Raw genomic sequence first — 25,108 nt, forward strand, 5'->3', positions numbered from 1 at the left:
TGCAATGTGACAAAATAAATGCACGTTTAAATCTATATTTGTTTTAAAAATTATTTATGTATACAAGCTAAATATATAGTTTTGTAATGCATTTATAAAAATGAAATTATAATAATTATTTTAAACAATAAATGACGATATTGTATAAATAATATTATATAAAGTTACTTCCTATGAATGCCGTGTTTGTGACAAATGAATACTTTTGACATCAGTAGTTAATTGTGCTGCGATGACATCTTGTGGTAAACGGCAGTATGGCACGTCATTACACGGAACTGAAACTGACAACAAAGACTTTTATTTTGGTGAGAGCACTTGCATAAAAAACTGCCAGTCATGACATAAAAGCGACAATTTTAAATATACAAAAATGTTTCACCTTAGACAGTTTATAATGACAAACAACAACAACAACAGCAACAACAGTTTGAATGATTATCCTTCTGTGGTTTCATTAACAACAAAATATACACAAAATAAGCATTCATTCTGATATGTAGATGTAAAAAAAAAAATACAATTTAATAATCAGTCCTCGAGTTGCACTTAAAACAAAAGTATTTTCTTTGTAAATATGCATTTTTAATATAAAGGCCACTTTTTTTGGTGGGGTGGGGATGGGGGGAGGGGCAGAAAAGTTTACATTATTAGGAGTTCAAAATTAAGCATTATACCCCATCTGAACTATATTGATAGTAGTAAAATAGTTAAAACTAAAATAAAAATATTAAAAATAGCAAACATGGATTTTAGTAGAATTTCTATATCAGAATGCATAAGCCTTATGGATGACATCAGAAAGTGCTTACTAATAAGGTCATCCATTTTTACTTGCATCCTTTATCCTTTTCCTCTTTTTTCTGTAAAGTTGGGCTAAGTGTTTTAAAGTATGTGCAACAGTTCAAGTTACAAAGTAGAGAGCAAAAGCTGAGTCATCATAAGCAGCTGAATATGTAGAGTTCAATTCATATAACCTTGGTTCACTGTGAACACAAAAGGCATCTGAGAGCAGCACTCTGTATTTCTTTTTTTAGAATCTATAGAATCTGAATGAGTTAAAGCCCATGAGAGTGAATGCTGTTGTACCCACAATAAATTGATGTTGACATTTGAGTTTCATGAAAACAGGCATTTGTAAGTGCATTGGCATCCATTTTTGAACTGTTTAAAATTCAAAGGTTCGTCAGTCATTCAGCTCAGTGTATGAAAAGATATATTCCATCAAATTTCAAGCTCAGTGAATAATTATTTTAAAGTTTAAATAACGGAGAAAACCAAAATCTTCTAATTTCTCTCTCATTAAATCATCATATATTTTACATTTTTCTTTTCCTGAAGAAAAATATGAATAAATTCTCTTAATCTTTTTACATAAAAAAAACAACATCTGTCAGACAATCAAATAAATACATGTAATACAGTTATTCAATTAGGCAATAAAAAACAGATTTTCATCAGTATTAATGCAAAATTGTAATTCTGGGACCTTTTTGGTGTTTGTTCTTTTCAGCATTAATCTCAAATGCAATAAATAGAATATGAACACTAATAAAACATAAAATGATAGTTTTTACAGTTTAAGCAAAGCTACTTTGTACTTCTAATGAGTAAACATACCAAAAACAATAATACCACAAACAATAGCGTCTAAGCAACCGTGAACAGCGCTATGGACTCAGCAGATGGCTTCTCTGAAACAGACTCCAGATCTAAAGTTGGTGTTATGGACTTTTTCAACCTCTGCGTCAGAGACAGAGAGAGGCACTGGGTTCATTTTGGCATGAAGAAACAAAACAAATATTGATATAGTGAATGTCTGTGCACTGTACATACCTGTAGCAGAGACCCTTCTGTGGTCCAAAGCTCATGTAGAGCCCCAAGTGGAATCCAGATGATGGAGAAGAGAGAGATGAACCAGCCCACCACCTCTGCCCAGAACGGGTATTTGTAAGACTTACCGTATCGAGCTGGAGTATACTGAAAAATACTGGAGATCAGAATACCCTGCAGAGAGAGCCAGGAAAGAGGACATTATTATGAGTTCAAAACAAAGCATTATATGCACTTGAACAGACACAAACCAGGCTTAACTCTGTCGATTACTAAAAATAAATGTATTTTCAATGTTAAGAATGTCCTCAAATTGTAAAAAAAAAAAAAAAAAAAAGTGGATTTAAGGTGATGCAATGGCATTTAGGATTCCATCCTTAGGATGTGTGAACAATGCAATCTGACAAAAAAAAAATTAGTTTTGTCATTGATTTAATTTCAGTTTACTGCTACTAAATGCAAAATTTGTCTTATTGGGGATAAAGTGACTATTGTAAAATCATCTGAGCTTTGAAGCCATTCCGGAACACACATCTATATAGTTGTCAATGTTGTGAGATATAGAGGATCCCAAAATTGTTGTTTTCTTTTCCTCACCAGCACAAGCATGGGTGACAGGAACTGCCAACAAACACGGAAGAAGAGGTTTGGTTTCTTTCCCAGCATATTCTCCACCATTATACTGAGCCGTCTCACTCCTGTGTATGTGCGAGGGAAAGCAAGTTGTGGAAAAGAGCAAGAAAGAGGTGAGATAAAAGCATAAACTGTCATATCTAAATAGAAGCAGTGGTACAATGGCTACATCTGGTCTGAGTTTCTATGATCAGATTGAAGGAAGTGAAATTCACCAAATATGAGAGTGATGGCGAGCACCTCGAAGAAGGCCAGAAACATTAGAGACACCACAGCTGTGTAGTGATCCATCAGTTGAAACACATATATCCCACCCTGCACACATCAAAATGAGGGTTAGGTTTGCGTGTCCGTATTTAAAACTATATACATACATACACACACACAGACACACATTTATTTATTTTTTTTTTTCTTCTAAAAACTAAAATTATGTGTAAACAGTTCCAGGTCCAGTCGTGAATCCAACTGATCCAAGTATAACAAAATCTCAACTGTAAGAGCACAATACTTGTTAATGAAGTGAATCTAGATCATATTTACCCTAGTAATATGAGGAATCCCCAGCAGAAACCCAAAGCTGCACACTGCCAGAACGATCAGCTCCTTTCTCTTAAAAACGGGCAATATTTTCTTGCCAAATCCGTCCATGATGAACGTCACAGCCACCTCCACCATGGCAAACTGCACAGTGTACATGTACACATATAATTGTTCAGATGAAAGAAAATAAAACAAAGAAATTTGCCATCTGTGGCCTACCAACTAACCAGGGCAGCATTAGGTTTATACATTGCACAGAAGACAACTCTAGAACGCACTGGGACAAAAATTATTCAATATGAAAGCAAAGAACTGTCAATTATTCATATTTACATATACAGTTTAAGATGTTGAAAAGCAGTGAGATCCACCGCAAAGATTAAAGGTGTCTGTTAAGCACTTGTTGACAAAACAAGAGCATATCATGTGTGAATGGCTTTTTAAATAGTAGCTGTCTGCTTTTTCTAGGAATTTGACAGAAAGAAAGCTTACTCTGGATTAAAATTATGTTTTGAAGCCTATTTTACCTGACTGTCCAGTCCCAGGCACAGTAACATGATGAAAAACAGAGGAGCCCAGAGCTGAGAGATTGGCATAGTGGAGAAAACTTCAGGATACACCACAAACACCAGACCAGGCCCTGCAAGAAAACACACACACACAACATCACTCTCACTGACGTAGAGAAAGATGACACCAGCACTTGTGCCAACATGAACAACTACCGTATTTTCCGGACATAACTTAGTGACTGGTCCTGCGACTTAAAGTAAGGTGCGACTTATTTATCAAAATTAAATTTGGCATGAACCTAGAGAAATGAACCAAGAGAAAACATTACCGTCTACAGCCGCGAGAGGGCGCTCTATGCTGCTCAGTGCTCCTGTAGTCTACACTGAAAACAAAGAGCGCCCTCTCGCGGCTGTAGACGGTAATGTTTTCTCTTGGTTCTAAATAAATGCGACTTATAGTCCAGTGTGACTTATATATGTTTTTTTTGCTCGTCTGATGCGACTTCTAGCTATAATCCGAAAATACGGTAATTACAGAGGTCTTGGGAAACGAGGAGAACCATATTTTTCACTCTCTTAGAGAACCTAACAGTTTTCAGATCCCGGTAAGACATTAGTACTTAGAGATAATAAGAGAAAAGAGATTACCACATTTTAGTATGTTTAAATCATTATGTTTTGTAATTTCCCCCCCAAATCATTACAGAAATTGCTAAAAAAAAAAAAAAAGTGCAGACGATAGATTCCTATAGTACTCAAACCCCAAAATAAGACAGGAAGGGAAGGAAAGAAGCTAGAGAAACCAGAGAAATGTATTTTTCTAATTGCATTTCTCAGAGGAAAACATCATTTTTCTTAAGTATAACATTATCCAACAGCAGATGAGGTCTTAATGGGTTAAACTTGTGGAAACTGATGGACTTGAATGATTTTAATAAACTGTGCTGTAATATAAACACAAAAATATTATAATATTGTAAACTGCTGTGAAGTATTCTTGAGGGCAGCTCAACTCAATGACATGCTTTTATCATGTTTTAAAACTGTACTACTTTGTCTACCTTCATTTGATTCTTCACGATTCTTTTTCTTCCATGAATAGACCCTTTTATTCTTTTTCTTTGGCATAATCCTCCCCACCCTTCACCTCCTCTCACACTTATCCTCTCTCTGGCAGTAAAGAAGGAGAACATTTCATTTATTATCCTGCTTCATCTCAACTTCTGAAGCTGGAATTTTCCCACTGCATTCTCATTTCATTAGCTTGCATTGACACAGACATTCTTAGGCAAGAAAGTAGTGCATATTTATGTCAATGCCCATATTAATGGTTTACGGCAGTATTTACATTGCCAGTGTCCTGTTCTGTGTAAATTAATTAGGATTTGGATGATTGTAATCACCCTCCTCATGTACAGTGCATTAGACCTCCAATGATCACAAGAACACAATGGCAAAGAGCACATCAAAAAGATAACAGAGATCCTTTGTGATCCTTAAAACTAAATTGTGATTCTTTGCTGTACAGAGACACGGCATTAAAACCAAGACAGTAAAATTGGTTCAACCAGACCAAGCGATTAAGTTAATTTCCTGCATGTGAAAAAACCTTGAAACACACAAGGACAGGGGAGGACTAGATTCACAGCTGCAGGAACTGTTATTACAAAGAAAAGGAAAACAAACCTACCATCAGTGGCAATGTCATCTACAGGGAGGTTGTGAATGTGGGCCATGTACCCAATGGCAGAGAAAATGACAAACCCAGCCACGATACTAGTGGCTGAATTAGCCAGACAGACGATAAATGTGTCCCTGTAAAATAAAAGGTGAAAAGTGATGAGGAGAAAGAATCAGGTTTTCATGGATGATAAAAGAGTGCCTTGTAATGACTGGACTTTTATTGTTTTTATAAGACTGTTTACTGCTCAAAAGTATGTGGAAAGATGCTATGCGCAATGGAAAGTAAATCTCCCTCCAAAGGTACCATTCCTTATTGGCTCACTAAAATCCTGAGGGTGTGACATCCTCACTTTAAAGATCACTGAAAACAAGATCAGGGCAGTTTTTAGATTCTGAGAAGATGAGGACACTCAGCTAGAAGTCTAAGGATCCCTAAGTTTGTGCCAGGCTGCGGTCTTGTCTCTCCATTCACCAAAGATCCTCAGACTTCAGCTGGTTCGCTCTCATAAAGACAAAATCAGCCAAGATCAACTGGAGCCTCAACAAACGGCATCAGGACACTTTTATTTAACTAGACAAGACACGAAAGAATCAAACTTAGGCTCATCGTTCGATCCATTAAGTATCCCCACCCCTTTTTAAGAAGAAATTAACTTAGAAATAGTTTGTGGTTTGCTCATGGCTGTTGATCTGCTGAATCTCAAACAATACTATTACTCCTTGCATTCCTGTACTCTGATTAAGTTCTCCTTCCATTGCTAATGTGTATGCATTAATAAGTGTTTAGTGTTTAGTTAATAAAGTCTGGTTTCACACTCAAGGTTGTTTGTTAGTTTGCTCATAACTGGAGTCCCTAATTATGTAGTATTGTACAAAAAAGCCATTATTTCCCATTTTAATTAAATAAGCTTTTAAAATGTGAAATCAGTACCTGGGACAAAACCAACCAATACCCCTAACAACTATAATTAAAACCCCTTCACTGCAATATTTCTTACCTGAGGATGTTGTTGTTGAACTTGTTGTAACTGGCCATGGATATCATAGAACCAAAGGAAATGCCAATAGAGTTGAAGATCTGAGCAGCAGCATTGACCCACACCTACAACATAAGATCAATAAAGACAACCAAGCGCAAGGTTTTATTTTTGCCCTTTGTTTATATATTGCTAACATAAACCTATCTAATGTTTTGAGTTTTATTAACAGGAATCATATGTCATGTTTGCTTTATTATATTGAGTTAATAGAATTCTCAACTGATCTGAATATTTAATAGTAATTTAATTCTGCAGTTAACCTTTTTATGAAAAGAAAAAACAATGTGAAATTATTGGGTTTGGCAATTTGTAGAAGCATTTATACAAGCAACATCAATAGAAACAGGGGAAAAGTGTGTCACGAGAATTCAGTGCCCTATTATTTACATGAATCATAGATGTTTTCAAAGATTTTCTGGTGTTAAAGTTATTATTTCAAACCTCCTCCGGACCTGCTGAGAAGTGCTAATTACATGTCAAATGGTAAACCACCACAGATCCCACAGTAATCTTGTTGTTTGTCCAGCGGTACTACAGTAATGATGTGGTAGCATGTAAAAAGCTTCTAGCTTGTTTTTAACACTATGTGATTTAATGTATGTTCATTCACATATAATCTCACCTGGACTTCCAAGAGTTTACTCCAGTTCGGCATGAGGAAGAAGAGGATACCATCTTTTGCTCCAGGCAATTGAACATTATTAATCAGCAATGCAAACAGTATGAAATAAGGGAATGTGGCAGTAAAGTACACAACCTATGGACAGAGTCAATAGAGGAATTTTATATTTATGATAAGGCAAAACTAAATATATATATATATATATATAGTTATATGATATGCTATTGTTTCCCATACTAAAGGCTTTATTTAGATTATTCAAATGCATTGAATCAGTTAAGAAATAATGTGAGTTCTGAGCTCAGACCTTTCCAGTGGATTTGACCCCTTTAAAGATACAGAAATAAACAATGGCCCAGGCCAGAACTAGAAGACCAAAGAGTTCCCAACGAATCCCTCCAGCATGCTCAATCCCTGCGGTCATTTCTAGCACCTTATGACTGAAAAACAAAACATTGAAACATAATTTTACAAAGCACAGTCACACAACAGAGCAAATCTCAGGACTCTAACATCACACTCACTGACTTAATGATTAAATGAACATACTTTCAAAATATATATTGTTAAAGACTCAAAGGTTCATTGATGTCCATAATTTCATTTGAAATCCACAAATCCTACACGCATTAAGAAAGTACTCCAAATGTTCCATTTACATTGAATATGAAAAGTCAACAATAGAGAGTGAAACACAACTATAATCGATCTCTGACAGAAAATAAAGTATTCTCATCAAATATGGAATAAACATTGAAGACAGTAAACCAATTAAATCTGTTACTCACTCAAAGAACTGTTGACTGGCGGATTTCAGATGTGTGGCATTGCCAGGAAAACCGGTGGAACAGTTGCCAACTTCATTCCATGTGTTGTTGCAGGATTGCCACGGCAATGAGGGGCTGAAGGAGTGAAGCAGGTAGTAGAGAGCCCAGGTCATGAGCACATTGTAGTAGGTGCAGAGCACGTAAGAAATCACCACTGTGGCAAGACCCACACCTGAGGACAGACAAAGAAAGAGTGAGACACCAAAAGACGCCACCGTATTCTGCCACCTTGTCCAAGTCTTTCACTGCTGAACAGACTCACATTGGAACAGCACATAGGGCTCTTCAGAGGCTCTGAAATGTTTAGCTTTTGTTTTAGAAGAAAAATAATAAAACCCTTGACCTCCAGAAGTACAGTAATATACAAGTTCCAAAAGAACAAAGCAGAACTTTAAGACAGATGTTTTTGGTCAAGTTATATTAAGAGGGCTCTATCTGAAAACATTTCCAAATGTATGCTAAAAAAAAAAAAAAAAAAAAAAAAAACATGATTCGTCCGTTCTCCTTTTTATTGAATATTTTTGGTGGTTGGCCAAAACAACCATGGATAATGCAAGAGGTTCTAGGAGATATGTATCAGAAAATAGTTTATTATTATTATTTAGGATCGAATGAAAAAATCCAGTACGGCTGTTCAGTGTTCTGCTAAACATTAGATTTCAAATTTCAAAGATACACAAGACTTCATTTCAAAAGATCTCAGGCAATGAAGAGCTAAATATTTCTTGTATACTTGTTACCTGTAATAAATAAATAAATATATATATATATATATATATATATATATATATATATATATATATATATATGTTGTATTTAGTACTGACCTGAATACAATATTTCACATAAAGATGTTTACATTATGTCCACAAGAGAAAATCATAGTTGAATGTCTAAAAAAAAAAAGTTTACATATTTGCCTTTGGCTAGTTTTCACAAAGTGACAAATACAACAAAATATCATTGTGCTTATTTGAGTGCGCTGGCTTTAACCTCAAACAAAAGCTGAATACAGTAGTAGTAGCTAAATAGTAGTTCTGCTTCTCAGTGATTTCAAGTATTAATTACATCCTGAGAAATAAACAGGAATATTAGCAATCCACAGAATATGCCTTCTTCACAAAAGGATTCAATGGTCAGTGTTAAAGGGGTCATATGAGGAGATTTCAATTTTTCATTTCTCTTTGGAATGTTACAAGCTCTTAGTGCTTGAAGAAGACATGTAAAGTTGCAAAGACTTAAGTCTCAAATCCAAAGAGATATTTTTTTATCAAAGTTAAGACTCTTATTAATGGTCTTTACATTTATTTTGAAAGAAGCTAGCGATTATGGAAAGAGGCATTACAGTACATTTCTGATGAGTGCTTGCAGTGTTCGGCAAATTACAATGCACTGGGCCAGTTTGCCAATCAGAGCAGAATATATAGGGGACTTTTTGGAAACGACATGTTTGAGAGAAACGGGGCATAGAGGACCCACAATAAATGTACAGTAATACACTTTGACACATTGACATTCTAATATAATCACAACAGCATTGCTTCCAGTGATTTTAATGTATTACTGCAATACAGTAATCAGGGTTGAAAATGAAATCTCACAGAAGACTGTAGTGAAACAAAATTTGATTTAGAAACTGAATATGAACATCAAGATGATGTTTACAAATAAACAGCCACATAGAATGAAACAAAAAAACATCTCAAAGACACAGTTTAAAAAAAAAATTGCTTTAGAGAAAGTAAATGCATTCTTAGTAATCTATTTATGATTTACTTGCCAAATATAGATAGGGGTGTGAGGCCAGTATAATCATTCAGTGTGACCTACAGTAGTTACCTTGTAACCCAAATCAACTTGGTTGGAGGATAAAAGTGCAAAGATCACCGATTAGATTTTTTAATTTTTATTTTTTCATATTTTGATGCCCGCTTTAAATCCATGGATTAACTATCATCACTCTGGCATCACTCTGTGGATCTTGGCATTATTTTGTGTCCCTTTCCCACCGTCTAAATGGAATGTCCATTAGTTGTTTCAGGCCTGAATAGTAGAAAGCTCTAAAAACAGGAATGTTGTTGTTGGCACGTTCCGTGGTGCCCTCTAAGGTCACCCAGATTCCCTCAGTGCCTTTTGGTCTCCTGAACTTAAGCCTTACGAGTCCACAGCTTCAGCGAATCTATAGACCAGAGGCATTATGGGATCATTGGATGCTCTACTGGAAATCCAGAATCAAAAGTCAATCCAAACGGTTTGTTTTTTGCATGACCATGGTAGCCATCCACTGCACATAACCTTATTGTAAACTTTGTGTTGCTCTGAATTTTATTTCATAACCAGATCTGTTAAAGTTATTAAGAATGTTATTTGTATGCATTATTAATTGAGAACAAGTTTGAACCTAAAATGGCATCACATATCTTTAAAAGAGAAAACACTACTTTGCATGTTAATATTTATTATATTATTTCACATCTACAGATGTTTTCTTCAGATCAGCCACAGTAGTTATACAACTCCACTTTAAATTGTGTGAACAGACAGTAAGGCTGGATTTGCAGACAAAACCCAGATCTGCATTAAAGGATATTCAGTTGCATTAATTAAAAATATATGTAAGAATTCCGTTTCTGTGACAAATACAATAACCAGCTGGTATTAGCAGGGAGAACGACTTTAGAGCTGACCGTCACACAGGTTTACCAAGACAGTTAGAAAGAGACTTTTCTGAGAAAAGCCCATCTTTTGTATTTTTTCTTCTGTTTGCTTTTGCAGAAAAGAACCCACAGAATTAATCTTCTGTTAAACCACATGCAATTCCACCACAAGTTCAACATTCTGAGAATCACATTAATGTTGCATGATTAAACAACTGTATGCTTTTTCTCTCTTTTTCATTGTTACTCCATCTTACTCCATTCTATGCTTGTACTGAGCTGAATGGTGCCATTTTGACCATGGTCATGCAAGTCATGCAACCCTGAAGTCAACACCTGGTGAAAGACTAACCCGTTAGGAAATGATTACCCTGGAGACAGAAAAGTTACTTAGGTGTGAGGTTACTTTACGAAGCATACCAAGATAGATAACACAGAAGAAAAAGGATAAGCTTTTTTACAAAGGAGAGCCACTGAATAGCCCATTACTCAATTTTTTTTTTTTTTTTAGAATGTGACATAAGTGGACATTTCAATCAAAAGAATATACAGAAAGAACTACCTGCTTCAGTCCCTCTGCTACCAAGGAGCAATAATCGGCTGAAATGAGCCCTATATCAACGGACGGACCCAAAAGATTTGACCGGGTAGACTATCTCTGTCTTTGAGGAAAGAAGTCCTGGTTAGCAGGTGAAAGAATGACAATTAAAAAAAAAATGAAGAAACCCAAATGACGAATAGTGTTGGCTGAACTTCTTAAAGTTGACACGCACTTTGGTTATAAATAGGTTACCCTCAATTTCCATTAAAATGACTAATTTCCACAAAAATCACTTTATTTTTTAAGTCATTTTATTTTTATATTTTAATCACATCACAATAAATCTATAATCAAATAAATAAACTAAAATGTATTTATGAAAAGGATTGATTTAATTCAACAAAAAAAAACATAGTTCTTCCAGATTAGGTTCAGTAATAACCGTTTTTCACTTAAAGTGATCAGGATTGTAGAGGAAATGTTGTTGTTTGCACATGAACAATGCATGTTTTTATAAACACAGGAATTCAAATATGATAAAGCTGATTAGGTAAAGAAAACTGAGTAGTAATAAGATCAGCCATCACTAGATCATCAGAGATCAAGTGTAATATAGTTGCGGTCTACACATTTTACAGGGAAAATCCAACGTAAAGGGGAGAAGACAAGCTCTGCTGTCAAAATGCATGCCATGTCAAAGCAAAGAGACGAGATCATTCATAGTCCAGCAAAATGATAATGCAGTTAAAAAGAGTTGTAATGCTTAAAATATGTTACTGTAACATTGTTCAGTAACCATGTACTGTATGCAAAGAACCAAAATTCCATGATATATGATGAGCATTCACTTTTGTTGACACAGTAAACAACAGAAAAACAAAGCAGGACATAAATAATCACTATTAAGAAAAAACCAAGGTACACAGCAGGCAAAGCCATCCAGAGGTTTTACAGGGAATATATAAAAATGTATCTTTAAATGTCAAATTATCATTGAACAGGTTTAAACAGTGTTGAACAGGAGGCTATTTGTGTGATTGAAATATTGGAATGTGCACACAACATAAAAAATAAAAATAAAATAAAAACTGCCCATTTTTTGGACTATGTTTAGATGGTAGATTTAAACACTGGAGATGTGAGGGATTGGGGAACACGGACCACTCACCTTTGAAAAGGGGACATATTTTAGCCAGAGCGTGGACCGGCCCCAGACGGGTGTACTGCCCAACAGTGAACTCCATGAACAGCAGTGGGATACCACAGAGAAACAACATGATCATGTAGGGAATCAAGAAAGCACCTGGAACATGTGGACAGATGATAATGACAGATTAAATGACTAAATATTATTTAAATAAAACTGACACCATTATTTAAAAAAAAGAAATAGTTTTGCTTAAAGGGACACAAATGCACTTTTTGTCTTCTGAAATTTGACAGGGATACATCAAAAGAGCAGTCAAATAGTCTTGTAATCTCATTTTCTAATCTACAATTTGTTTTGAATGGGAGTCATTCTGTGAGGTTAAAACTATTATCTTGCAAGTCATATTAATGCAAATTTATCATGAAAGGAGGAAGCGTCTTTCACAAGAGCAAGATGATTTATTCACATGCTCTAGATAGATAAAAGTTATTGCCACAAATCTGTTCTTTCTGACTTCGAAACTTAAAAAAAATAAAATAAAAATAAAGAATCATTGGGTTAGTGAATGGTTTCACTTTCTATTAAAAACAGGTGGAAAAAGCTAACTTTTGTCTGGACAATATGCATTTATATTAAGCAAACAAAAACTATATGGAGAAATATAAACATGAAGCAGTGGGAAGCAGGATTATCTGCTGTGAACTTTGTGACAATTGTCCTATGGAACATGTTTATCCTAAATATCACAGATCACTGCTTACAGAAATTAAGTTTTATTCACTATTACTCTTGGGACAGTATATATTGCACCTCTTCAGACTTTATTATTATTATTTTTTAATCATACTGACACGTATTTGGTACACATTTAAAAAATAATAATAATTATATACAATTGAAAATATTGCATATGGCATTTTTCCAACCCGATAAGGAAATTTTAATGTTAATAAATATTCTGGGAACCAACAACCCCTTATGTTCTAACTCATATGATTTAAGTCAATAATTAACAATGGAAAAACGGTCAAACAAACATCATAAAAAACAGAAACAAAGGCTAGCGTGAGAGAACAAGAGACATATCCAATTGCACATCCAACTCCTGGAGTTTCTATTGTTACATCTTACAGTTACACAACTGCTGCAACCTTAGCTTCAAATAAATTACAGTAATAGAAATAAAATAAAAATAAAATAATGGTGATAAAAATACAGTTTGAAAATGTAGGTCATGAAAATAATTTATAAAATTTTCTATAAATATATATTTTTTTTTACAGTCTAAAAAGTTGGTAAGTCTTTAAGTAAAAATGATTAAGACCTACGTTACAACATGCATGCAATCATGATAAAATCAAAACCAAATATCAACAAACATCAAGAAAAGTGCCTTTTCATAAAAAGTCCAGTGTTTTGTGCCAAACTTAAATAATAATAATAATAATAATAATGATCTTGACTTGCAGGCCAGTATAAAGGGAACTCTTGGGGTCATGGTTTGTAGTTCTTATGTCACATGATAACAAAATGGCTTCTTGTATTTTAGTTGGCCACACCACACTGACTTATTGGCAATAAGATGAATACAAGCACACAGAGCAGAACAGAGAGAGGAGCAGGAGTGTCGTCACGTCACTCACCTCCCCCGCTCCTGTAGCACAGGTACGGAAAGCGCCACACGTTTCCCAGCCCCACAGCATAACCGATGGTGGCGAGCACGAACTCCAGGCGCCGACCCCACATTTCTCTTGTCTCCGTCTCCTGGGGTTCAGCTTTTGGCAGCCTCGTGGCTTCAGCACTGCCGGGTGTCATCTTGTCGATCTCTACCTCCTCTTTTTCCTCTTCAGACGGCTGTAGTGTAAACTTACTGGATGTGCTCACGGTTTTGTTATCAGCTCCGACTCCCATCATTACAAACGTTTCATACACACATACAATCAGTTTTTAAAATAGCGGACAGTTTTTTTTTTTTACGAATCAGATTTAGACTGTTCCAATTTGCTGCCTAACCCAGCGTCACTATCACCGCTTTATTAAAAGAGGTGAATGGTGCCGAGTATATTAAATAAATCTGTCCTCATAAAACAACAACGCGCTACCGCATTGTCTATAACGGTTCTTAACACAGAATAGTCACATATATAAGTCGTTGGTTATATATCTCAGTTACACAATTTTTAAGACCAGCCCCCTATAGTTTCCAATGTTGTCAAGACGATAGTGACCTCCTTCGGCTCCGCCCTTTTAGTGTCGTAGTTGTCCGCTTTAAAAGTCCGCTACTTCTGTCTAGGCGCGTTCGACTTGAAACAGTGCTGCACAGAATGATCACTGTATGACAAAAAGGTAGCTACAGCGCGAGCGATAAGAGAGCACACGGATCCAATGCATTCGAATCGCTCTCGCGATACTTTGATGTCATATAGTTATCATTCTGTTCAGCGCTGCTTCTAGTCGAACCCGCCTACTGTCTGTATGATTTTTGCTCACGTGCGAATTTAGAATCGAGTCACATAACGCGCATGCACGTGTCGGGGTTTGTTCGCTTCATGCAGAATTAATGTAGCCTGTATTATGTATACTATTTGACCGACTTGGAATATCTTACATTGTTAAACATTACTGGAGATGATACAGTAAAAACATTTGATTGGTGTTGGCGCAGTGGATGAGGTACATGCTTTTGGTGTGAGAGAACCGGGTTCGAATCCACAGTGAAACACCAATGTGTCCCTGAGCAAGACACTTAACCCCTGGTTGCTCCAGATGTAGCAATTATAAATCGCTTTGGATAAAAGCCTCAGCTAAATGAATAAATGTAAATACTGGACACGAATAGAGCATTTAGATTGGCCATAGCCTACTGTAGACCAGTATGTCAGTAATTTAAGTTCACACGCAACATCCTCTTCTTTCATGTACTGACTAAATGCACTTATGGGATTGTACTGCCGATTCATCATGAGTTTGCAGAAATGAGAGGAAGACAGGCGTCATTAGGCAAAAGATAAGGGAAAGGCGGGAATTTAAAAAAGTAAACCCACCCACAACTGCATTTAAGTCATTCTTTTAATCTATACGTATTTCCTCTTCTTGTTCATTCAAACCCAACACAAACACAAAACCTTAGAGTTTAAGGAAGTACTCATAAAAGGTATGGCAGTTTCCGCACATTTCCGTTTTTAGCTTTAAAGGCTGTAGACTCATCAGGTGTGGGGGAAAAAGGGACAAAGATACGACCCCCCGACACCATTTTTGATTTGATAGAGTAGCAAAAAAAAAAAAAAAAAAAGGAAAATAAAAGAAAGAAAAGTGTATTGCCTGTTTTAACCACTTTGATTTTGTTCTAATGCAATTTTTTTCATTATTGCTTTGTCTTTTTCTATTCTGCACCCTAGAACGTTTTCCTCCTCTACTCTATTTGGCATCTGTGACTGAATATCTGTGTAATGTCCAAAGGTAGCCTATGTACCAAAGTCCCTTTTCTATTAATAGTCAAACACCTTTAACTAATTTAAAATGCTAAACAAAAGTGAATAAAAATGTTTTCGTGATTTTTAACAAATATTGATATGATTTGCAACGTTTTATTAAAGATTTATACAGAGTAAGTTCAGCAAAATTGCGCCCCCTATCCACTACATACTCCATTTTTGCGCCCCTTTAAACACTGGCTGCGTCCAAAAGGGGAAGCATTCCAAAATAGGAAGGCATCAAGGCACGTCCTAATCCAATGTCAGCATTTGTCTGGTCGATGTTTGAAGGCAGCATAGATGTACCTTCGCTGCTTTGATATTTATTTACGTGATGGTTGAGCTAAAAACAATAAAGATGTCATTTGAAAGTAGGGCTTGGTGGTCAGTTTGTGTGTATGTTTGTTTGAATGTATGTTTCTGACTAACTTTTTGCCCTTCTGATGTTATTTCTAGTGATTAATTAGTATTTTAGTACTTAAATATTCACTTAATTATCACCAAAACTCTTTCTGTTTTGTAGATCATTAAACCATTAGGCTGCCTCGCAAGCCCGTCTGAAATCAGTTTCGTAAGAAACTAAAATTTTGGACGCATGCAGCCACTGTCAACCAAAAATGTATACACAGCATTTTTCTGTGGATCTTTATAAAAAAAAAGTACTATTTAAAAAATTAAACTAGTAAAAAAGTAGTAGTAGTATCAGGGCGCAATGTTCTTCGGTTTTGCTTAGTTTTTTAATTGATGGAGACCTCCTTTATTTCTTTTTAATTCTGGTTTTGAATATATACCTTCTAAATTGATATCATCCAAACCATCGTTTAAGTGAAGCAAAACTGCTATTCTGTTCATTGACAGAGCTGCAGCTTTTTATACTGCAAATAAAGTTATTTCTAGGTTGTTGATTTGAGCGTTTCCTTTAACAATAGCTATTATAAGTCAACCATGCTGAGTTGGTTAAGTGTTCTGATCATGAAAAAAAAAAGAAAAAAAAGGATACTACTTGGCCCTATGCTTCTGGTGTGCTTCAAGGCCGGCTCTGTCTAGGGATGTGGCCATTGTGATTATGGGCTGCAAAATGATTACATCCAGCTCACACACAGGCATACAAATGTGTGCAGCAGGCCTCAACATGTAGAAAATAATGTCTGAAGGACTTCTATAGATTTGAGTCTTTTGACATGAACAGTGAGTTTGTCAGTTCCTTTGTGATGATCTTTCTTAAACAAAAACAATCTGTATTCTGTCCTGTCCTGTTCCTAAAGTGCCAAACCCCTGCAAAAGCATCATTTGACCTGTTTCCACACTCTTTCATCTATGGAAAATTATTATCATCCTCATTTCAGCAATCTCATTCTGATATTCAATCTGAACGCAAAGGGTGGCAAACCAGAAAAGCCTTTTGATCTTTCAGACACATTGTTAGGATTTGCTGTTTTTACATTTAGCCAAATACACTGGGAGGGGTTCAGTGTGCTCCATGAGACAAGTGGAATATGCTGCTCAGATTCTTAGTTTAACAATATAGACAGGTGCACTAGATGGCATAATCAGGAGTGGGACCCGCCCAATGACTTGCGAAAACTGAAATAAGTTCATAGCTCACCCTCCATCCAGTTATGGATTATTATATGAACTCCCTCTACTGTTCAGTTGTCTAGAATAGGATCCATATAAACCAAAAATTACAAAAACTCAAACAAGTTACATGAGAAAAGACCACTTTTTCAGATATTGCACATAACATTAGCATATCTTACATTTATTCAGTTTTTTAGGTTCTGTCACTAAAATATACATTGCTACAGAGTGAGTAGTTGGAATGTGAGAAAGTAGTTTCATGAGAAAAGAAATTAAAACATGTTTGAAGACTGTTGGGTGGATTTAAGAAACTGTTTAAGATGAAAGTAGAGCACAGTCAAAAGCATAAAAAATGCAAATAAAAGTTTGCATAACTTCTAACATTTATTATCAGAGTTTTGAAAATTTGAATAGTCTACACTTCAACAATGAAAAGATATGTGCCAACAATGAAGCCATCATTGAACGATACTCAGACTGTCACATTGGCTGAACACTTTTGAGGGCACCTCAAATATTCTATTGTGTACTTTAGGGACTTCAGTGTGTATTTCAAGTGCCTCAAATCCAACCTCAAAACATTCATTGTCCAGAAAAAATTTAACTGAGAAAAAATTCTCTAAAGGATTCCCTGTGTGTTGCAATCTGAGAACCTACAAATGGTGTTACAGGGATTTTAATACACTGTGGCAAAAGTATGTGGCCACACCTTTTTTAACTAGCAGGTTTGGGTATTACTGTAATTGCTATGAAAATAAATCTCAATACTACACCATACAACACGGGGTGGGAAACGCTTGCACAAAACTTTTAACCATCTCAAGTATCACCAATATTGGGGAAAGTTTCTTTTAAAATTAATGCATTTATTGCGTTACTCCCTAAAAAGTAACGTAACACATTTGTGTAAAGTAATGTGTTACGTTACTTTTAATGTTACTTTTTAAAATCTGGGCAGGGATTGCTTGTAAGTTTTTTTTTATATAAAACATTTATTCTTTTACAGACGTAAAAGCACTGTCACAACAAATCTGAAATGAATACACCTCAGGCTGAAGGAAATGTAAATTGACGTCTGTACAGTAGAGGGCGCAGCTTAATCAAATTGCATGAAGAATATGACCCAGGAGAAAACACTATTCAGCAATAACAAAAATCATACACAAATGTGCTATTTTTTCTTATTAGTAAGGTTGAATTGGGTCATCGTAGTTCAGTAGCAAAGACATTGGTTAATAAAAAAGGATTAAATACAAATGTCTTATTTAACATATTTAAAGGTGCTGTAGGGAACTTTTGTAAAAAAATTTTTTTTTTACATATTTATTAAACCTGTCATTATGTCCTGACAGTACAATATGAGACAGATAATCTGTTAAAAAAATCAAGCTCCTCTGGCTCCTGCCAGTGGACCTATTGCCATTTGCAGAAACTCTATCGCTCCCGGTAAAAAATAACCAATCAGAGCTGCGGTCCGTAACTTTGTTTGTGTTCAAAATGTAGAAAAATTTATATAATAAGTGAGTACACCATGAATCCATTTTCCAAACCGTGTTTTTGGCTTGTCCTGAATCACTAGGGTGCACCTATAATAAGTGTTTATATTCAGACTATTTTAGATTGCTTCGGGGATACCGCGGCGGAGTAACCCAGTACCATTGTGATTCTTCATAGACATAAACAGAGAGAAGTAGTTCCGGCTACGATGTTCTTCCGCAAGACGCAAGCAGTTCTGTTTATTAACCGCTAGAGCGTCAAAAGTTCCCTACAGCAGCTTTAATTATTGCATGTTTGTAGAACCACACTTCAGTGGTTTGAGTGTTACCTATAAGATAGGTCTTCCAAAGTATCTTGGACATCTAACTACTGGGGTGCCTCAGGGCTCAATTCTTTGTCCACTTCTATTGTCTGTCTACATGGCATCATTGGGTTCTGTCATTCAGAAACATGGCTTTTAACTGGTGTTACTTATTTGAAAAAGTAACTCAGATATTTCCTAAATTAAAAATGCATTACTTTATTAGTTCCTTTTAAAAAGTAATCTGATTACGTAACTCACGTTACTTGTAATGCGTTACCCCCCAACACTGAGTATCACATTCCATAAGCAAGACCACCGTATCAGTTATTGCAACAAACTTGTAAAACGTCAAAAATGTGCATAACACATTGTCAACAGAAAGAACCCTTCTTAAAATGTTGCGGTTGCCACACAGTGCAAGCCTTACATTAGTGTCACTGTAACATCAAGATCTGGCAGAAAGAAATTAATGAAACAGACAAACTTATTAATTAGAAGGGTTGTGTCAACATATTTGTATTTTATGTCATAAAGTTTATATTTTTCATATGATCATATTCTCTTCAAATTGTCGGCGAAGACACAAGACTCCTCGGGTTCTGTGATTGTGCACTGGATAATGGCCTACTTACTGAAAAAATATAGCAAGGATTCTGAAACAAAGAAAATCACTGCATTCGCTTCGGTGCATCATCGATAGATGTCGCTGCGGTATTATTGGAAGCGGTCCGGCTTTGTCGCGCAGTTTGCTCTTGCTGCAAACTCTCCTGTTTCATGCTGGTTTCAGGTGATGCTGTTTGATCCCTTCCAGTCTCCGTACATTTCTGTGTTATGACGTCATCTAGTCGGACGGGACCTAGAAACTTTACTTGCTTGGAACCTGGATGAAATTTTGTTTCCTACTCAATTTCCAGTCGGATTTCCTCTGTGAGTCTTACACATGGATCAGAAATGGAGCATCGCCGATGTGCAGCGTGTTGAACTTCAGACTTTTCTGGACCAGCATGTGAGCTTGAACAAATATAATTAAATCAGATAGAAGAGGACATGGACGAACGAGAAGGTGAGGATTGTGCAAACGATATTCACGCTTTTTCCAGTAAATGTTCACTTGAACTCCTTTCAAACTTACCAGTACTTTATGTTAAGGCTGTCACAGTCCATAGACGAAAGTTAGTTACTCAATTGTTTTCAAAACAGATGCAACAGAAACAAACATGTAGGAATGTGTTTTCTCGAATGCTTGTTTTGTTAGTTTTTTTGGGTTTGTATATTGAAGTTTGTCGTTAAACAGTTAAATGTCTACATTTGAATATGTAATTCAAAAATATTTAAAGGGTTCCTTTTAATAATCTTTTTTTTCTTCGTATTTTAAATAACGCTATACTTTTCATCTCACAAGTAAATAAACAGATGAAATGGATCCCAGCTGTTTTTCATTACAGAAAGATGTTAAAGCAAATAAAATCCATTGGAAAAAATCCATTGCATTTATATGAGGTTTTAATGGTAAAAATCTCATAATTTGTATAAATATAAAACTGCAGCAGTCGCGAGAATAACGTTAGATAGAGATTACATAACTTAAACTTCGTGCTCAAAATGTTCCACGTCGAATTGAAAGTTAAATATCTGGGGTTTCCTATGTAAACAAACATGATCTGTGTATGAGCTGCCAGTTCTGAACGTTCCTCTGATATTTGATTGACAGATGTGACGGAGCGCGCGTGCACAGGCTGTGGCGGGAGGATTCAGGACGCGTTTCATGTGAAGGTTCTTCAAGACGCCTGGCACAACTCATGCTTTCAGTGGGTCTTAACTTGATTTCTCCTTAAACTGCGGAATGGGACGAAGTAAACAAAATGTGTTTGGTTGCTTTTCTGGGAATTGCTTAAGTTTTTTTTTTAAATATTCCCCCAGCTGAAGTGGTTTGCTGATCTTAATCTCCAGCTTTGTCTGTTGGCTAGTAAGTGGAATTTAATGGGGGGCATGGGGGCCCATCAGGACTGCTTATGCATAGGGCCTGGGATTTTGTGCAACGCCCCTGCCTGCATGGACAGCCTAAGTGGATACTCCACCCCAAAATGAAAATGCAGTCATTAATCACTTACCCCCATGTCGTTCCAAACTCGTAAAATCTTCGTTCATCTTCGGAACACAATTTAAGATATTTTGGATGATATTTTGGAGGCTTGTGACTGTCCCATTAACAAGGTCCAGAAAAGTATGAAAGACATTGTCAGAATAGACCATCTGCCATCAGTGGTTCAACTGTAACATCATGAAGCGAATAGAAAATACAAATATATATATATAGATATGCAAAGAAAACAAAAATAACAACTTTATTCAACAACAACTCTGTCTCTCCGCATCATCATAGTGCCATTCTGGAGAACTTGTTTTGGAGAACATGACAGATGAACATGGCATTCAGTGGATATTCTCCAAAATGGAGCTTCAGTGATGCAGAGACGCATAGGAGACAAATTGTTGAATAAAGTCATTATTTTTGTTTTCTTCATGCATAAAAAGCATTATTGTCGCTTTGTAATGATACAGTTCAACTACTGAGGGGAGATGGACTATTCTGACGACATCTTTCATACTTTTCTGGACCTTGACAGTGTAATTTACTTAATTAGTTAATGGGACAGTCACAAGCCTCCCATAGACGAGCAAAGCTTTTACTTTTTTAAGGTTTGGAATGACATGGGGTAAGTGATTAATGAAAAAAAAGTATGTTGTGGTGGAGTATCCCTTTAAACTTAAGATTCTTAGCCAGCGAATCGTTTTATTTATCAAACTAAGTACACAACTATACAGAATTACTAAGAGATGAGGGTGGCTCAGTTGACCAGCCACCGAGACAAAGAAGAATGCATTTTCTTTCCCTTTCAGAAGAAAATATGCAGACTATTGCATTCAAATGAAAGCTTTGTTTTCTTTCACACCTACATGTAGGGATTATGGGCTACTTAGTTCAATGTTTGTCAGCAACTACTAGGAACTCCTAGAACCTTCATGTAGGGGCTTGAGTGTTATGTTTATTTAAATATAAGAGATAAATGTTTGTTTGTGTAATTAAAAACAAACAGTGAAATTATGAAAAGTGGTAATGGGACCAAGAAATGGCTAAAGGTGTCCACGCTTTTTCCAGCTCTCTTCCAGCTAATCAGTGATTAAAGGGTTAGTTCACCCAAAAATAAAAATTATTTCATTAATTACTCACCCTCATGTCCTTCCTAACCCATAATGTCTTCGTTCAACTTCAGAACACATATTAAGGTATTTTTGATGAAATTTGAGCGCTTTGTGACCCTGCATTGACACAAAATGTATTCTCATAGCTTTATAAGATTATGGTTTGACCACCGATGTCACATGGACTATTTTATTGATGTCCTTACTACTTTTCTGGGCCATAAAATGTTTCAGTGGCATTGCTGACTATGCAGTTTCCATCAAAAATATCTTAATTTTCGTTCCGAAGATGAACGAATGTCTTACAGGTTTGGAACGACATGAGGGTGAGTAATTAGGAACAGCATTTTCATTTTTGGGTGAACCTTTCCTTTAACTATCAAATGGCATGTGCCAGTGTAAAGGTCTTTTTTTAAAAGACAGGTTAATGTGTCATCAAAATAGTTGCACCCCTAGTTAAAAAACTGCCTGCCAGAGTCGTTACTGTCAGTATTTCTAAATGTAGCTCCAAATTGCTCTTGGTTTTTTTATTGTTGAATGAAGGACCTCATTTAACATAACTGACCTCAGGAAGCTATTTATAAGTACTATTCTTATCAGTAGTTCGTCAAACTTTTTTTTTTACATATTGTTCTTTATTAAGCATTTCAATGAATTAAAGTAGAAGCTTTTTGACTATTGACTTCAGCTGGTCAGACCTTTAGACTTCTTTCTACTGTTTATTATTTGATTGATATTTTAATTGACTGTTTGTCCTTCTGTGAAATCCCTCTTATATTATGGCAGACATTCCCTACTTACCTGTAAGTGTTTTGTGGCACTGAAGGTAGGATCTCCTCTCTGGTTAGCTGTCACATTCCCAGACATCGGCTCATAGCTCTTGCAGACAAATACAAGACTTTATTTTTTTCCCCTTTCTGTAAAGCTGTTTTTGTCAAATGTCCAACTAATGCCCCTTTTGTGATTGGAGGGACAAAGAGAACTTGTATGCTTTAATGACTGTTCTAACTATAACTATATATAACTATAGGAGGGGCTGGAATTTCCTCTGAATGCGTCTTGGATTTGAATTTTCTTTTTAACTTGCATTTGCTAGTGATTAAAATGCAATTTTTTGTTTGAAGTTTTATAGGCCTGGTTTCACGGGCAGGGCTTAGACTAAGTCAGGAATAGGCTATAGTTCATTTAAGACATTTAAGTAATTTTTATAAATATGACTTAGGAAAAAACATTACCGTGTATCTTGAGGCAAAACAATGGTATTGTCATTTAATGATCATGATGCATTCTTCTTATATCAGTTGAAACAGCTCAGACTTGCTTTTTAGTCTGGGACTTGTCTTTGAAACTAGGGGATAGTGTTATAGCCAAAGTGTTTAATACCATCTTTACTGTGATCCCATTTTTTTTGTTGTTTATTGCTGTTATTTTCTGTTAACTTCCTTAATTAAATTATATTTATTTGAAAGTACATTCGGATAGCAATGATTTTTAATTATAGTATGAACTGAGTTTAGTTACCTTTTGAGTCCATTATGGCTGTTTTGACCATAATCACATCTGCCATCTTTAAACACTAGGACTTATTAGGTATTTGGAATCCTAGTTGATTATTTGGATAGGACATTATTATGTCTGCTCCCTTTATTTATTTTGATCCTGATCATTTGGTACTGTGAGCTAACAAACACGACAGGGAACACGCAGGGTTTAGAAGATCCGAATACCAGTCGTGAGCACCAGAATGTTTCTTTGTTAATGTGAATGCTATAGTGGAATGAAGGAAGTAAAGGAGTGTTTGTTCTTTATCTGTACTGTTTGTCTTGGAGTGTTCAAGGTTTGAATAATTTCTTTTATTTCACCTGAAGCCTCTTGTTTTTCCTCTGGGTGTAAGCTGGAACAGGAAAGAGAACAGGTGTTGACTCTTCCAAGCAGAACTAAGACAAAAGCTGAGTCCGAAACCGCTCACTCATTCACTAATTCCTATAAAGTGTGTGGCAGTTGAGTGCACTATATCAGAAAAGGGTTAACAGATTCAGATGGCGACGTAGGCTATACTCTTCGCATGAGACTTGGAGCTGTTGCAAAAACATAGTCATAGGCCTATGTACTTTATTTTAGAAAATAATATTAATAGCAATAACACTCACTCAAAATGACTTAATATTGTAATCATACATACCTTCACGTGAGCTTTGTCTTTTCATTGATGCTATATTAATTTGTTTTGTAATGCTTTTATATTCATAATCATTAAATGCTATTAAAACACTGAGAACAAAAATAAACACAAATTAACACGTATTTTTTGGTATCTTGACCATAGACTCTATAAAAACACGGACGGATTTTCTCAATCAAACTCACTCGCTCCCACTCTCGCTTCCAGCTCGCCGGGTCTCCACATTGGATTGTAGGCAAGCTTCAGCAAATGTACATCGGTTGTGCACTCGAAATCAGAATACATTGTGGGTAAAAAGTAGTGGACGAATGTAGGGAATGAAGTCGTTCACTCAGAATTCTGACAGCATAAAAAAAATGGCTGACACCCGATATAGTGCACTATATAGTGGACAGGGAGCAGTTTCAGACACAGCTAAAGAGTTCTCGAGATACTTGGTCATTGAAATAGGTATTACAGAGGTTCAGTGTGAGAGTTCTTTACAATGGCAGTACTCCCAAGTCATTGTGAGAATTATTTAAATGTTCCAATAAAAATCATTTTTATCATCGGTCATATGTATTTTAGAGGCTTCATTCTCTGCAATAATAATTTAAATGGTACAGAGTTTGAAAATAAAGGGATTCACAATATATTGGTTATTTGTTATTTGTGTCTTTGTGTGTGTATATGTATATACAGGTGCATCTCAATAAATTAGTTTCTGTTAAATTTGAGCCAAAATCATCACAATTTAATGAACCAAAGAATTAAACTACTTCAATCTTTGTGCATTGGATTTATTTAATTGTTTCACAATTTGAGTTGAATTTTTCGAAAGAAATGA

General features: G+C 35.7%; 2 protein-coding genes across 2 annotated transcripts in view; one reads left to right on the forward strand and one right to left on the reverse strand.

The window, feature by feature from the left end:
• Positions 1-279: 279 nt before the first annotated feature.
• Positions 280-14,457, reverse strand: LOC113098765 (sodium- and chloride-dependent GABA transporter ine-like). The gene is made up of 13 exons (XM_026263797.1): positions 13,685-14,457; positions 12,060-12,194; positions 7,655-7,865; positions 7,174-7,306; positions 6,867-7,001; positions 6,203-6,306; positions 5,212-5,336; positions 3,537-3,649; positions 3,010-3,150; positions 2,682-2,781; positions 2,431-2,531; positions 1,837-2,007; positions 280-1,743 (listed from the first exon to the last, which is right to left on the reverse strand). Exons 1-13 carry the CDS (start codon positions 13,953-13,955, stop codon positions 1,651-1,653), a joined length of 1,833 nt encoding a protein of 610 aa, XP_026119582.1. The 5' UTR covers positions 13,956-14,457; the 3' UTR covers positions 280-1,650.
• A 5,033-nt stretch (positions 14,458-19,490) lies between these two features.
• Positions 19,491-25,108, forward strand: part of LOC113098770 (LIM domain kinase 2-like) — a 32,918-nt gene continuing 27,300 nt past the window's right edge. The window contains exons 1-2 of the mRNA XM_026263852.1: positions 19,491-19,959; positions 20,608-20,704. Of these exons, the coding sequence (XP_026119637.1) occupies positions 19,944-19,959; positions 20,608-20,704 (113 nt within the window). The 5' untranslated portion in view covers positions 19,491-19,943. The remainder of the gene's footprint in view (positions 19,960-20,607; positions 20,705-25,108) is intronic.

Source organism: Carassius auratus, unplaced genomic scaffold (genome assembly GCF_003368295.1).
Source record: "Carassius auratus strain Wakin unplaced genomic scaffold, ASM336829v1 scaf_tig00216647, whole genome shotgun sequence".
Lineage (NCBI taxonomy): Eukaryota > Metazoa > Chordata > Actinopteri > Cypriniformes > Cyprinidae > Carassius > Carassius auratus.

Bases quoted from the DNA above. Each gene is read 5' to 3' on its own strand.
- LOC113098765 (XM_026263797.1), bottom strand. From the start codon at position 13,955: ATGATGGGAGTCGGAGCTGATAACAAAACCGTGAGCACATCCAGTAAG. The intron at 7,866-12,059 runs GTGAGTGGTCCG...GTCTGTCCTCAG, and splicing joins AATATGTCCCCTTTTCAAAG to GTGTGGGTCTTGCCACAGTG. The intron at 7,002-7,173 runs GTCTGAGCTCAG...CTCTGTCCATAG, and splicing joins GGGTCAAATCCACTGGAAAG to GTTGTGTACTTTACTGCCAC.